Source organism: Oncorhynchus keta, chromosome 12 (genome assembly GCF_023373465.1).
Source record: "Oncorhynchus keta strain PuntledgeMale-10-30-2019 chromosome 12, Oket_V2, whole genome shotgun sequence".
In the NCBI taxonomy this organism is placed as follows: Eukaryota; Metazoa; Chordata; class Actinopteri; order Salmoniformes; family Salmonidae; genus Oncorhynchus; species Oncorhynchus keta.
The window spans coordinates 26,693,634-26,709,568 of record NC_068432.1 but is presented as its reverse complement, the minus strand read 5'-3'; the positions used below and the strand labels follow the sequence as shown (position 1 = coordinate 26,709,568).

Here is a 15,935-nt window from a genome sequence, read left to right as displayed (position 1 = left end):
AATTACATTGCTACTGACAGTGTCTTTTGATATGGCCATTTACATTAATGAGCCATTTGGGACAGGCCTAACAAAGTCAGCCCAATTCCCTTAGCTCGGGTCCTTATCCAGCATACCCGGAAGCTAGAGAGAGGAACAAAAACAAACAACGCGCTCATCCACAACATAGATAAGTATAATACATATTACTTATATTACAAATGAACATTGCTGGACTAGTCTTCTGGTGCTGGGGCTGGCCTCATTACTGCTTGGGGATCACAAGTGTGAAATGTATGTACTAAGACCGAAGTTAATTTGTGTGTCGACCCACATTGTTATCTTACAACAAAACAGGGAGGAGTGATGAATGTATGCGTGCGTTAAAGAACCAAATGCTGCCCGCGGCCAGTGACTGACTTCTACGTCTCACACACACACACGCGCTCGGACACATACACCTCTTAACCACATTAACCACTACTCCTTCTACGCTTCTGTTACTGAACCACGTAGGCCTACCCCACAACCCCAGTTAAAGTTCTTCATTTCCCCCTTTTTCTTACTTTCTCTTTCTGTTTAACGTTGCCCACCATGCCTCTCGCTCTTTCTTGTTTGTTCTCTCACTCTCTCCACAGTCCAGTGGAGGGAGTCTCTCCCCACCCCTTCCCCCCAAACCCCAGTCCGATGTCCAGGTGAACACTGAAACCCCCCTCGCCCCTCCCTCTGACCCTCAGCCTGTGGATCCTTCCCTCACCCCTCCCTCTGACCCCCCCATGGAGGATGAGCCCCTTTTCCAGCGTACGGTAGAGGTTGCCATTCCCCAGGTGGGAACCTTTGTCATCGAGTCAGAGGAGGGGGGGTACGATGATGAGGTAGCGCTCGACACTCAGCTCACCCAGCTGACTCTTCTTTGTTGTGCTGAAAAGTCTCTCTGCCTGTTTGGTGATTAGAATGAGGACATGTTCTCCTCTTGGCTCTTTTTATAGGGTTTTCACACTTAGCTCAGGGCAAGTTTCTCACAGTTGGCATTTTCACCAAACTTCTTGGCAGATCAAGATAGCACTGCTATATTAGACTACAGCCAGTGTACTATCCTAGAAGATGAAACTAGCCTTGGGCTAGCTTTAAAACGATATTCTGTGAAAAGCCTATCCCTGTCAAGCCTACCTGCATCTAGCAACAGAAGCACTCTCTTCTATACAAAACAGAAGCCTTCTGTTCTCATCAGAGATATATGGACATAAATTTCACCTAAACATCGACTCAATTCTCTGGAGAGTTTTATTTTTAACTGCATCTCTGCAGCAAATGTGAAAAGTAAATGTGATTTGCACAGTTTATTACTATTGCCAACATAATTTTTGATACATACTAAACTCTTGAGGGGGGAAAAAAAGTACAAATTGAATAATGTAAGTGCATCGTCTCACTGTTCCTAACAATAAATTATTTGGTTTTGCTTGGTTTGGCATTTTATAGTAGTGTGTGGCGAATAATGTTGTCAAAGTGCTGCAGTAGAATCAATGTTGTTTAGTTTCAAACCCCCTCAGATGGACCATAGGCTGTCTGCTGTCTGTACCACAGTATGACTGTCTGTAGGGACTGTCTGTAGGGACTGTCTGTACCATAGGGACCTTGATCTTCACAGGGCTGCCTTTCAGAGGCCCTACTTCATAGACAGAGACTCTCCTTCATAAGACAATTTAAGCATGTACTTCGTCCCTCACATGACAGGGGCTGTGTGTGTACCTCACAGTAGTAGAATAACTATTAACATATGCATGGACTGCTGAGTGATGTACGGTATGCTTGTCGTGACAGAGTTGCATGGCCCAGGGCAGCTCAAATAGTGCTGTGCCAAAAAGGTGTATTATTTTGGGGGCTCTCTCCGAGGGGTCCAAGGGATCTATTTTCTACTGTTGTAACATGCTTCCCCTCCTTGGCTACTGCAGGCCATGATGACTCCAAACATGCAGGGTATTATAATGTCCATTGGCAAGGCCAGGAGTGTGTTTGAAAAGCTTGGGCCTGAAGCCGCCTTCTTCAAGGTACATACATCCAGATCCCATTTCTCTTTTCTCTTTCACTCCTTTATTTATTCACTCACTATTTCACTGCATGCCTCTCCACAACCATACTCTCATCCCTTTTTACCTGGCATTTCTCCATCTGATCTTTTTGAGTTAGTTGTTCTATTCAAAAGCATCTTCCAGAAGTGGGATTTGAGATTAATTTGAAGAAAGCAAACTTGAAACCAATCTTTGAGTTTTGGATGAGAAGGATAATGATGATGATGATCTTGACAACTCTTACGCGGAAGACACTAGTTTTGTCTCCTGCTGCTGTAGATGTTTGTCAGTGTTGTAATATAGGCCTACACTCTGAAGTTCTGGGCCTACCATGTCCATTCACCCAATGCTTTTTGTTTTTCAGGCCATTAAGGTGGAGTACACCCGTCTGCTGAGGTTTGCCCAGGAGGACACTGACCCGGAGAATGACTACCGTCTGCAGCACGTCATCGTCTACTTCATCCATAACCAGGCCCCCAAGAAGATCCTGGAGAGAACCCTCCTCATGCAGTTCGCAGACCGCAACCTAAGCTTTGATGAACGGTCTGTATGGGTTACACCACCATGACCGTCTTATCTTTATTAAAATAGTGGTTAGAGTTGAAAGGTTGCTAGATCGAATCCCCGAGCTGACAAGATAAAAATCTGTCGTTCTGCCCCTGAACAAGACAATTAACCCACTGTTCCTAGGCCGTCATTGTCAATAAGAATTTGTTATTAACTGACTTGCCTAGTTAAATAAAAAAACATTAAATAAGATAAAACAAAGACGACACCAGATTATTACTGCTGAACTTCCCAAATTCACCTGCAGAGGGTAGCAAAAAGCAAAGCCTTTGAATATTTTATGATCTGAAATGACCGGAAGTGGTTTATGAAGTCAACAATAACTTGATAATATCTATTAGATTTATTCCAGTAGGACAGCCTTACAGAACTTTTATAGAGTTGAAAATCTTTTATATTTTGCACCAGTGTAAAACATCCTACCCTACCATATATCCAGCTACTTTATAACTTTGCCCTTTTTGAGGACTAAAGAAGAAAATCACATTTCTCTGGATAAATCACATCTCTTCTAATGTCTCAAAGTTCTCGCACACGCACTGAGATGTTTGTGGTAATCCATATTCTTGAATTCATTGATTCAACTCTCCTCTTCTGAGCGGTATAATTATGTGGTCTCAATAAGAACCTCTGGAAAGGAGGAACGTCTGGTTAAGTAGTAAGGGGTGATTCTTTGGGCCTGTGTTTCACGGCCGCGAGACCACGTGTAATATTTAGTCTCCTGGAGTAGCTAGTACTTCACCAGTACTCATCGTACCACTGCCAAGCTGCTGTAACATCACTCTCCCTTTCTCTCCGCTTTCCTCTTTCCCTTTCTCTCCATTCCCCCCCTTCTCTCTCTCAGGTGTAAGAGCATTATGAAGGTGGCCCGTGCCAAACTAGACCTTGTTAAGCCAGAAGAGGTCAACATGGAGGAGTATGAGGTCAGCGTTCTGCAACACTCTGGTTTTGACTGGTTTCAAATGTTTGGTCTGGTACATACAGTACCAGTCAAAAGTTTGGACACACCTACTCATCCCAGGGTTTTTCTTTATTTTTACTATTTTCTACATTATAGAATAATAGTGAAGACATCAAAACTATGAAAAAACACATGGAATCATGTAGTAACCAAAAAAGTGTCAAACAAATTCCTCAAAGTAGCCACCCTTTGCCTTGATGACAGGTTTGCACATTCTTGGCATTCTCTCAACCTGCTTCATGAGATTGTCACCTGGAATGCATTTCAATTAACAGGTGTGCCTTGGTAAAAGTTAATTTGTGGAATTTCTTTCCTTTATTCGTTTGAACCAATCAGTTGTGACAAGGTAGGGGGGTATACAGAAGATAGCCCTATTTGGTAAAAGACCAAGTCCATATTATGGCAAGAACAGCTCAAATAAGCAAAGAGAAATAGTCCATGACTTTAAGACATGAAGGTCAGTCAATCATGGAAAATTTCAAGAACTTTGAAAGTTTCTTCAAGTGCAATCGCAAAAACCATCAAATGCTATGATGGAACTGGCTCTCATGAGGACCGCCATGGGAAAAGGAAGATCCAGAATTACCTCTGCTGCAGAGGATAAGTTCATTAGTTTGCTTCGGAGTTCAAGTAACAGACACATCTCAACTGTTCAGAGGAGACCTTCATCAGGCCTTCATGGTTGAATTTCTGCAAAGAAACCACTAATAAAGGACACTAATAATAAGAGACTTGCTTGGGCCAAGAAATGTGCAATGGAGCAATCTGTCCTTTGGTCTGGAGGAAAATTTGAGAATGTTGGTTCCAACCGCCGTGTCTAAGGGATTTGTGAATATTCTATAGCAATTATAGAGTGGGAAAGCGGCCGTGCTGCCGTAAATAAAACCAAAATAAAAACATCTGTCTTGTCCGGGAGTAGAGTCTATGTAGACCGAGTGCACCATTGCCAATCAGAGAGCTACATTAGGTCTACATGCAAACAAACCATTTGCTACAAGGGCCTGCCATCATTCACTTTGATCTGGACTGTGTGTTTACAGGCAGTTGCAACAGCGCAAATTTGAATCATTAGAACACATTCTGCAAAAGCCACAAAATACACTTGAATTGTAAGGCCTCTTACATTTGTGAACTTTACGGTCCTATTGACCAAACAACCTACCTTTTTTATGGTTATCTTTTACTATATGCACATCAACAAGATCAACCACTAATGCTAGGCAGAGCAAGATGAGCTAAAATCTAAAGAAGGATCATTAGATAAAACCTCAAACTTGTTCAGCTAGTTGGCTGTCAAAATTGCACTGATAAACGATGGGGAATAGCCTGCTCTTCCTTCTGCAACTTGCCTGCCGATACATGCGTCATCCCAACCAAGCACCTAAGCTAACTGGCTAAGGTAGCTAGCTACTTCCAGACACAAATGAGAGAGCACGTCACTGAGCATTTTACTCGCCTTAACAGAGCTGTTTACATGTTATATAGACGTTCGTGAGGAACTAGTGCTTTTTTTGCCTACGTTTACTGACACCGGTCATATTCAGCGGGTCTTACTGCATAACAGTCGTTCAAAATAGCTAGCTCGTATAGTGATTCACATTTCTTGCTAGCTAACCAAATGACACATGCATCTCTAGCTGTGTAGCCACTGAAAAATGATATGAGGAGACAGTCAGTCACTGCATGTGTGGTTCCCACCGTGAAGCATGGAGGAGGTGGTGTGGGGGGTGCTTTGCTGGTGACGCTGTCGGTGATTTATTTAGAAAGGCACCCTTAACCAATTAAGTTAAGTTAAGGCACCCTTAACCAGCATCGCTACCAGAACATTCTGCAGCGATACACTGTCCCACCTGTTTTGCGCTTAGTCCCACTATCATTTGTTTTTCAACAGGGCAATGACCCAACATTCCCCCAGGCTGTGTGAGGGCTATTTGACCAAGAATGAGAGTGCTGCATTAGATTACCTGGCCTCCACAATCACCTGACCTCAACCCAATTGAGATGATTTGGGATGCGTTGGACTGCAGAGTAAAGGAAAAGCAGCCAACAAGTGCTCAGCATATGTGGGAACTCCTTGTTTGGAAAGCATTCCAGGTTAAGCTGGTTGAGAATGCCAAGAGTGTACAAAGCTGTCATCAAGGCAAAGGGTATCTACTTTGAAGAATCTAAAATATATTTAGATTTGTTTAAAAGAAATTGGGTTACTACATGATTCCATATGTGTTATTTCATAATTTGATGTCTTCACTATTATTCTACAATGTAGAACATAGTAAAAATAAAGACCTTTCAATGAGTAGGTGTGTCCAGTTAAGTCAGTTAAGAACAAATTCTTACTTACAATGACGGCCTACCCTGGCCAAACCCTAACCGGGACGATGCTGGGCCAATTGTGCGCCGCCCTATGGGACTCCTAATCACGTCCAGTTGTGATATAGCCTGGAATCGAACCAGGGTCTGTAGTGACACCTCACGCACTGAGATGCAGTGCTTTAGACCACTGCGCAACTCTGGAGCCCAAATGACATGAGATGAGCGTGTGCACAATATTTAGCATTAAAGTAAAAGGTTTAAATGATTATAATCTCTACATTTGAACTGATACCACTAACCCTTCTATCCAATGGGAAAAAAACACGGATGTGATGTTAATCTTCAATGTTAGATCCAAATGCTCCAGATCCGTCCTTAAAATCCTTTAGAGCTCATTTATGAACCTTTGGCCCCTACATTTTTCCCAGATGTGGCATCAGGACTACAGGAATTTCCGCGAGACAACAATCTTTCTGATGATTGGCTTAGAGCTGTTCCAGAAGAAATGGTGAGACTCTGCTAATTGGCAGGACTGTTATTACATTCTGCTCTCCACGATGCAGAGCTTCTAACTCGTGTCCTTTTCTTACTTTAAGCGTGAACTGATATTCTTGAACCATTTCTGTATTGAATATAGTGTTTTGAAAATAGAGATTGAAATACTCTCTGTAGATGATTGCATTATTAATGGTAGGACCTGAACTTCCTAAAGTCACCTGCAGAGGGCAGCAGATCCCAGCAGATCCTTCTGGAGCATAGAGCTCAGTCTGGCATTGATCAAGATGGTTGTTCATGTATTTGGTTATTTCTTCTGTTAATTCTCCCTCCAGTACATCCGTTTTTAAATCCTCTATGAAAAAAGCCTGATAGTTCCTTCTCTAGTTTCCTTTTGTAGACACAGCTAAACCTGATATGTTCTCTGCTGCCTCTCCTTGTGGTTAAGTTTGTACCACCCTGATGCTTCTATAATGTATCTTACTCTGCTGTGTGTCTGCTTTTCTGCAGCTTTGTGGAGGCCTTGATGTACCTGATCTACTCGTACCAGTACAACAGAGAGCTGTTGGTCAAAGGGCTGTACAGAGGTCACAACGATGAGCTCATAGGTCACTACCGCAGAGAGTGCCTGCTGGTGAGACAAACCTCTATCACTCACAATCATACAACTGAACCACTTCACTATTACAAATCTCTGTCAGTAGTTGATTTTATTTAGTTAGTAAGTTCATGTAGGATTTTCTGATGCTAGCAGGTTTAGCATTTGGTACAGAAACTTTTTAAAGAGACAAAGTTGCAGCCTAAATGAGAGGAAGTGGTCGGAGTTTATCCATAGTGTTTTAAAGATCATCACAAGTTTCCAGTCAAAACAATAGGTCACCGTGGAAGTAGTTAAGTTATTCTCTTTGAAAATGAATACCGCTATCGTCTTATCAGCAAGGCTGTCTGTCTCTGACCTCCTAACTCATCCTTGCCTTCCCTTGAGTCACGTTGACTCAGCCAAACTGTGATGTCGACCAAGATGATCCCTCCACCCAATAATCTCTAGGATTGATGCAAGGCTTGTTCCTGTTCTCGCTGAGATATTACATCGTCTTTTTTATTGCCCATAAAGATTCCCACAGAACTTTTCTCAGCAAATGCTCTTAGTGTGGGGGAAAGATCCTAATCTTTTCAATATTCTGATCAGACTACAGCTTCACTTTTGTTTTTCATATCCTATCTCCAAAGTATTTGTTAGGGCTTAGATGGAATGATTCCCTGGTTGGTCAGATCAAGCTGTGACTGGTCTGGTCTGAACCGGGAGAGAAAGAGGGGTAACCCTGATTCTCCTCGGTTGGCCCTGTTGCTGCTCCTGCACTCAGTAACCCTACACCGGCATTGTGCTCCTAATGTAATCATCCGAGTGGGAATAGGAAGCAGTAGGCCCAGCAAGTGTAAACACATTACCAGGAGACATGGCTGTGTCCTGAGCTAACCTTGGCTCTGCTCCTTCAGGGCTCTGCTAGAGTTAGCCACCATCTCAGATCTCCGGCCAGAATGAACCCCTGGCTCCCACTCCAGCCCCCTCCAGCCCTGCTCCCTCCAGCCCCGCTGTTTACCTCCTTCTCTGTTTTAATTGAAAACACTGCTGACATTGACACATTGTGAACCCCCACCAAGTCTCTCTGGTTCAGGAATGGCCGTCTGCATCTGTGTAAGGTACCCCAGAGCTGAGGTCAGGGAGTTTCTGTGTCAACAGCATTGCAAGGCTTAGCTAAGGCGAACATAGCAAAGTGTCTGTGTGCATCATGTAGTATGTCACTGCCCACGTCAGTACCACAGGAGGAGGAGCACTGCCAAATGACCTCCAGCAGACCACAAATGTGCATGTGTCTGCTCAAACGGTCAGAAACAGACTCCATGAGTGTGGTATGAGGGCCCGACGTCCGCAGGTGGGGGTTGTGCTTACAGCCCAACACCGTGCAGGACATTTGGCATTTGCCAGAGAACACCAAGATTGGCAAATTCGCCACTGGCGCCCTGTGCTCTTCACGGATTAAATCAGGTTCACACTGAGCACGTGACAGATGTGACAGAGTCTGGAGACGCCGTGGAGAACGTTCTGCTGCCTGCAACATCCTCCAGCATGACCGGTTTGGCGGTGGGTGAGTCATGGTGTGGGGTGGCATTTCTTTGGGGGGCCGCACAGCCCTCCATGTGCTCGCCAGAGGTAGCCTGACTGCCATTAGGTACCGAGATGAGATCCTCAGACCCCTTGTGAGACCATATGCTGGTGCGATTGGCCCTGGGTTCCTCCTAATGCAAGACAATGCTAGACCTCATGTGGCTGGAGTGTGTCAGCAGTTCCTGCAAGAGGAAGGCATTGATGCTATGGACTGGCCCGCCCGTTCCCCAGACCTGAATCCAATTGAGCACATCTGGGACATCATGTCTCGCTCCATCCACCACAGACTGTCCAGGAGTTGGCGGATGCTTTAGTCCAGGTCTGGGAGGAGATACCTCAGGAGACCATCCGCCACCTCATCAGGAGCATGCCCAGGCATTGTAGGGAGGTCATACAGGCATGTGGAGGCCACACACACTACTGAGCCTCATTTTGACTTGTTTTAAGGACATTACATCAAAGTTGGATCAGTGTAGTGTGGTTTTCCACTTTAATTTTGAGTGTGACTCCAAATCCAGACCTCCATGGGTTGATAAATTTGATTGATCATTTTTGTGTGATTTTGTTGTCAGCACATTCAACTATGTAAAGAAAAATGTATTTAATAAGAATATTTCATTCATTCAGATCTAGGATGTGTTATTTTAGTGTTCCCTTTATTTTTTGGAGCATTGTATATCAACCGCAAATGTCTTTCACAGTAGGAGACGGAAAGGAAATGGCTGTCCAAATTCTGTTGCGCAAGCCAAACTCATGTGACCACTTGACTCAATGTTATCGTTCTGGCTCATTTTTCAAAATAAAAGCCTGAAACTGTCTGAAGACTGACACCTTGAGGAAGCGATAGGAAAAGTTCATATCCCTTTAAATCCAGCAAAGGGAGGCTATGGAACATGGAGTTTTCAAAATAGAAGCCACTTCCTGTTTTGTTTTTCCTCAGGGTTTCTTCTGCAATATCAGTTCTGTTATACTCACAGACAATATTTTGACAGTTTTGGAAACTTTAGAGTGTTTTCTATCCAATACTAATAATATGCATATTACAATGGGCACCTTTTCATCCAAGCTACTCAATACTGCCTCTGCAGAACAAATTCCTATTTACAATGACGGCCTAGGAACAGTGGGTTAACTGCCTTGTTCAGGGACAGAACGACAGATTTTTACTTTGTTAGCTCGGGGATTCGATCTAGTAACCTTTTGGTTACTGGACCAATGCTCTAACTACAAGGTTATCTGCCGCCCCCAGCAATGCAAATGGTCTGTGTCTTACCTGGGCTGCAGCCCCTCACACAGAGGTGGTCTCTAATGTAAAATACATATACATTAATAACATAGGAACATGTAATACCTGGCTGTCCTGTAAATCTGTTTTGACAGAGTAGCTAATACTGGTAAATTTGTTAGCATACCACTTCAAGCTAATCCCTAGCATATGAAGCAAATCCAGAATTCATCGATCTATATGCATGTGCTTTGCCCATAGAAACTGAACGAGAATGCAGCGGGGATGTTTGAGTCTGGTGAGGAGCCAGAGGTTTGCAATGGGCTGAGCATCATGAATGAGCTGGTGGTGCCGTGTATCCCCCTACTGCTTGTCCACGACACAGAGAAGGACCTGCTGGCTGTGGAGGACATGAGGAACCGCTGGTGCTCCTACCTGGGGCAGGAGATGGAGCGTGAGTTTTTGTTTGTTTTGGATTATTTTTAACCCAAATTTGAAGATTAGGGGACTAATCTACCAAGAGTCTAAAAAGTCATAGGGCAGAGGGACCACAGAGCATTTTCACACTACTGACCCAGCTGTACTGTACTGTGCTGTATGTACCCATAAAACATTGTAATATACGATGCTATCGCCCTATTGTGTTAAAGCTTTTATGATCGGCCTAGTAGGAGGATAGGTTATTGGCCATTTTTTGTTTTTGTTTAATATTTTACCCCCTTTTCTCCCCAATTCCGTGATATCCAATAGTTAGTAGTTACTATCTTGTCTCATCGCTACAACTCCCGTACGGGCTCGGGAGAGACGAAGGTCGAAAGCCATGCGTCCTCCGAAACACAACCCAACCAAGCCGCACTGTTTCTTAACACAGCGCGCATCCAACCCGGAAGCCAGCCAGCTGCGATGCAGTGCCCTAGACCACTGTGCCATCCAACCCGGAAGCCAGCCAGCTGCGATGCAGTGCCCTAGACCACTGTGCCATCCAACCCGGAAGCCAGCCAGCTGCGATGCAGTGCCCTAGACCACTGTGCCATCCAACCCGGAAGCCAGCCAGCTGCGATGCAGTGCCCTAGACCACTGTGCCATCCAACCCGGAAGCCAGCCAGCTGTGATGCAGTGCCCTAGACCACTGTGCCACCCGGGATTTTTTTCTTAAAAAGCTTAAACTAATTTCAACTTGTCATTCGATTTTTCTATTGGCTATTGATATTGTTTGTTCCTTCTCATTATTAGTCCCCTAGCTACCTTACACTTTTAAGGTATTCAAATAACGTTTTGAGATGGAACTCCGTTACATTCATAGTTTGATCAGGAGAAAGCCATGCACAGAACAATGAAGCATAGCCTTCCGTCATGAAGAGAGAAGGCAATATAGGCTGTGGTTTTTTTTTAAACACAAGATAGTTAAAATAATAATAAGCGAGCACTTCGATATGGTAATTGTCACGTTTTCAAAAATTATTAGAATGTTTGGTAATTACTAAGGCATTTGTGAATATTCTATAGCAATATAGAGTGGGAAAGCGACCGTGCGTTAATAGATTAATAGACACGGTAGGAGTCTATGCAGACCGAGTGCACCGTTGCCAATCAGAGAGCTACAGTAGGTGTTCATGCAAACAAACCATTTGCTACAAGGGCCTGCCATAATTCACTTTGAACTGGGCTGTGTGTTTATAGGTAACAGTGTAAATTTGGATCATTAGAACGCGTTCTGCAAAAGCCACAAAATACACTTGAATGGATTTCTGCAAATATGTAGCGAAATGCCATGGAAGTCCTCTTACATTTGTGAACTTTACAGTCCTATTGATCAAACAATCATTAAAAAGGTAGGTTATATTTTACTATATGCACATCAACTAATGCTAGCCAGAGCAAGATGAGCTAAAATCTGAAGAAGGATCATTAGATAAACCCTCAAACTTTTTCAGCTGGTTGGCTGTCAAAATTGCACGGATAAACGATGGGGAATAAATAGCCTGCTCGTCCTTCTGCAACTTGCCTGCCAATACATGCATTGTCCCAACCAAGCACCCAAGCTAACTGGCTAAGGTAGCTAGCTACTTCCAGACACAAATGAGAGAGCACGTCACTGAGCATTTTACTCGCCTTAACAGAGCTGTTTACGTGTTATATAGAGCGTTCCTGACGAACTAGTGGTTTTTTTGCCTACGTTTACTGACACGGATCATATTCAGTGGGTCATACTTTTAAAAGAATTCATGCTATCTGCATAACAGTCGTTCAGAATAGCTGCTAGTAAAGTGATTCACATTTCTTGCTAGCTAACCAAATGACACGTGCATCTTTAGCTGTGTAGACACTGAAAAATTATACGAGGAGATAAGTCAGTCACTCACCCTCTCAAATCAAATTCAATTTATTTATATAGCCCTTCGTACATCAGCTGATATCTCAAAGTGCTGTACAGAAACCCAGCCCTAAAACCCCAAACAGCAAGCAATGCAGGTGTAGAAGCACGATTAATATAATTCTCCAATGACATGACCTCCTAGCTAGATAAATGGATACGCTAGCATATTAACCACGTTATGATTGACTTGTGATCATTGTATTGACTTTCCCAGCCTTAGTTACATTTCTGTTTCTGTCAAAACTATTTAGTCATTGGAACTGACAGTGGAACTGAATGGAGGCAGCAAACAATGTACCAGGTCAGCTGTGATTTGAAACCTTATAGCAGTAGTTTTTGGACTACCAAGAAATGTATTGGTGAATTATATTAATCATGAATTGAACTACATTGCTCTATTCTGCCAACAATGCCTTAGTGGATGTCATGGAATGTTGAGTCAAATATAACCTATTTTGAAAACTTCTTATAAAGTTGGTTTTGCAGCATAAACTGGGAATTGTATGTTTTTGACTGATATATTATGATTGTCTGTTTCATATCTGCAAAGTAGCTAAAATGCTGTCAGTTTCACTTCGAGTGTCCATTATTTTAAAAAGTATAGGTTTAGGCTATAGCCCATGCATCTGACAGAGAGAGAGAAACGATCATTTCTGACTGGGCATTTTGCGCCGCTTTGGTGGAATTCTCTGCTCGGTCTGGCCTACATTCAAATCAAATTTCAAATCAAATTCATAAAGCCCTTCTTACATCAGCTGATATCGCAAAGTGCTATACAGAAACCCAGCCTAAAACCCCAAACAGCAAGCAATGCAGGTGTAGAAGCACGGTGGCTAGGAAAAACTCCCCAAATTACTCCTCTCTTGTGTTCTGTAGGCTATATAACATATTTATTGAAATAGCCTATAGAAATAGGAAAATGACTCAATGTCACTTACTTACTGTGTAATGCCCTGCTGTGTGCTGCGGGACTGTTTTTTATTTTTATTGCCAGGCTCCAGTCAAGTTCAAATAGGCTAAACCATAATCTGTCACATCACGATGTTATCACCATCGACAATGGCTGTCAATCATCGTCGATAGACTATGCTATTGTAATATCGTTTTACCCTATTAGGCACCCTCGGTAGTTGCTGGAACCAACGATAACATATCTGAGGCAACACAGTACGGTTTGGGCGAGTGCAATAATCTGAAAAGAGTACAAGAGCCTAGAGGGGTTTGATTTTTGGTACTAGAGATCTGTTGGATGATTGGTTATTTTTCTGCTGTATTTTAATTTGGGAGTTACATGGAACATGGTCAGGGACACGGTCAAATTAGTTGATATTAGCAGCCAGAACAACCAGGGATATACCCACTTTGTGTTGGCAGAATGTGACCCAAATTGTTAGTTCAGAGAACGTGGTTCAGTTGAGTTCTAGCCTCTACTCCAAGAAAAAGTTTGATTGGTTTTCAGAAAAGTGACCCAGCAGCATCTTCTTAGAACTACAGCCAACCCTGGGCGCCTCATCTTGTTTTCTCAATCTGTGTTTTCCTAGAGGAGCATGCTTACAAAGAGCTTGTGCTATCACACTGAAAATATTTAGCTTATGATTTATCTGTTTGGTAACTGGATGTGACTCTGAAGAGTGACGCAAGCAAGGACTTTGAAATAATCACTCTCTCCAACTCTTTCTTTTTCTCTCTGCCCTCTCCGTTATTGTTCTCCTGCTGCAGCCAACCTGCAGGAGAAGCTGACTGACTTCCTACCCAAGTTACTTGACTGCTCGACAGAGATAAAAAGCTTCCACGACCCTCCAAAGCTGCCCACCTACTCCACTCTGGAGCTGGTTGAGCGCTACGGCCGTGTCATGGCCTCCTTGAGCTGGGTGCCTGCGGACGGGAGATGAGCTGAGGGGGCAGCAGCCCCCATCACAGTCCCACGGCCCCCTTCAGCACCCAGGCCACTCACCAATGGAACTCTTTTAACCCATGCCTTCCTTATAAACCAGGGGTCGCTCGCTATAGCTGTTACTCCTCTATCTCTTTTGCTGCTATAGGTTTTGTCATTATAATAATTATTATTTCAATCCAATTTAAGTAAAACGCAACCGAAATTAATGAACAGACAGTTGGAAAAGGAAGAGCAGGGGTAGTGGAAATGGCGCTCTTGCAGTGATTGAAAGCCAGTGCATGCTGCTCCAAGCTTTAAATGAGGTGGGGTGTTTTTTTTGTTCAGTTTATGTCCCCTCCCACTCGCCTCTTTCTTAAAGCACCCCTTCTCTGCAGAAGAATGGGTGCTCTGCCACCAGTTTGGTACAGTATTATCACGTTTTTGTTTTATTTTTCTCAAGGAAGCGACAAAATGAGAACCTTGAGATTTTATCAGCGGCTTTAAGTATCTCAAGTGGGTCTGTGAACTCTGGACTGCACCAGAATGAGAAGTTTTAAGTGCTGTGGTAGACAGCCATGGACACTCTGTGGCTTGTTAATAAATCAAGATAATAAAATTTTATTTATGGCCCTTTTAGGCCAAATACATCGTTCCTTTGTCTGATGTCCCATGTCTTTATTTCTGCACTAACACTGATATAATACAATCATGTATTACACGCCTGTTAACTGTGTGAATGTAGAGGTAACTGCCAAAATAAAGGAAACACCTAAATAAAGTGTCTTACAGGTCCAATTCAGCCATTTCTATCTCAATATCAAATCATTTCTGGGTAACAAGTAAGTTGCTGTGATTATTTTTTTCTAATAAAATGGTCAAAATAAACCATAGCTTTTCAGAAAAGAGCAATTTCTCAAGCAAGAATTTAGCTAGGACTGTCTGGGAGTGGACTGAGTGTGGAGGGGAAAACTGAACGACAGTTGAAGTCAGTTTACATACACTTAGGTTGGAGTCATTAAAACTTGTTTTTCAACCACCACAAATTTCTTGTTAACAATCTATAGTTTTGGCAAGTCGGTTAGGCCGTCTACTTTGTACATAACGTAAGTCATTTTTCCAGAAATTGTTTACAGACATATTATTTCACTTACAATTCCAGTGGGTCAGAAGTTTACATACAGTCGTGGCCAAAAGTTGAGCATGACAAATATTAATTTTTACAAAGTCTGCTGCCTCAGTTTGTATGATGGCAATTTGCCTATACTCTAGAGTGTTATGAAGAGTGATCAGATCAATTGCAAAGTCCCCCTTTGCCGTGCAAATGAACTGAATCTTGCCAAAAAAACATTTCCACTGCATTTCAGCCCTGCCACAAAAGGGTTGTGTTTCGGCTGACATGTCAGTGATTCTCTCGTTAACACAGGTGTGTGTGTGTTGACGAGGACCAGGCTGGAGATCACCCTGTCATGATGATTGAGATCTAATAACAGACTGGTAGCTTCAAGAGGAGGGTGGTGCTTGGAGTCATTGTTCTTCCTCTGTCATCCATGGTTACCTGCAAGGAAACACGTGCCGTCATCATTGCTTTGCAAAAAAAGCACTTCACAGGCAAGCATTGCTGCCATTGAGATTGCACCTAAATCAACCATTTATCGGATCATCAAGAACTTCAAGGAGATCGGTTCAATTGTTGTAAAGAAGGCTTCAGGGCGCCCAAGAAAGTTCAGCAAGCGCCAGGACTGTCTCCTAATGTTGATTCAGCTGCGGGATCGGGGCACCACCAGTACAGAGCTTGTTCAGGAATGGCAGCAGGCAGGTGTGAGTGCATCTGCACGCACAGTGAGGTGAAGACTTTTGGAGGGTGGCTTGGTGTCAAGAAGGGCAGCAAAGAATTCTCTCCAGG

General features: G+C 43.2%; 1 protein-coding gene across 9 annotated transcripts in view; it reads left to right on the top strand.

Annotated features, from left to right (window-relative positions):
• Window positions 1–14,684, top strand: part of LOC118391183 (ubiquitin carboxyl-terminal hydrolase 25-like) — a 54,081-nt gene extending 39,397 nt beyond the window's left edge. For 3 of the 9 annotated variants that reach the window (XM_035782293.2, XM_035782295.2, XM_035782292.2), the window contains exons 19-26: window positions 618–854; window positions 1,935–2,030; window positions 2,416–2,594; window positions 3,463–3,541; window positions 6,321–6,400; window positions 6,898–7,021; window positions 10,041–10,233; window positions 13,876–14,684. In XM_035782293.2, the coding sequence (XP_035638186.1) occupies window positions 618–854; window positions 1,935–2,030; window positions 2,416–2,594; window positions 3,463–3,541; window positions 6,321–6,400; window positions 6,898–7,021; window positions 10,041–10,233; window positions 13,876–14,048 (1,161 nt within the window). In that variant the 3' untranslated portion in view covers window positions 14,049–14,684. Of the gene's footprint in view, window positions 1–617; window positions 855–1,934; window positions 2,031–2,415; window positions 2,595–3,462; window positions 3,542–6,320; window positions 6,401–6,897; window positions 7,022–10,040; window positions 10,234–10,529; window positions 10,950–13,875 lie in introns of those variants that run through there. The other 6 variants (XM_035782297.2, XM_035782301.2, XM_035782300.2 and 3 more) reach the window with 4 other exon arrangements.
• Window positions 14,685–15,935: the final 1,251 nt, after the last annotated feature.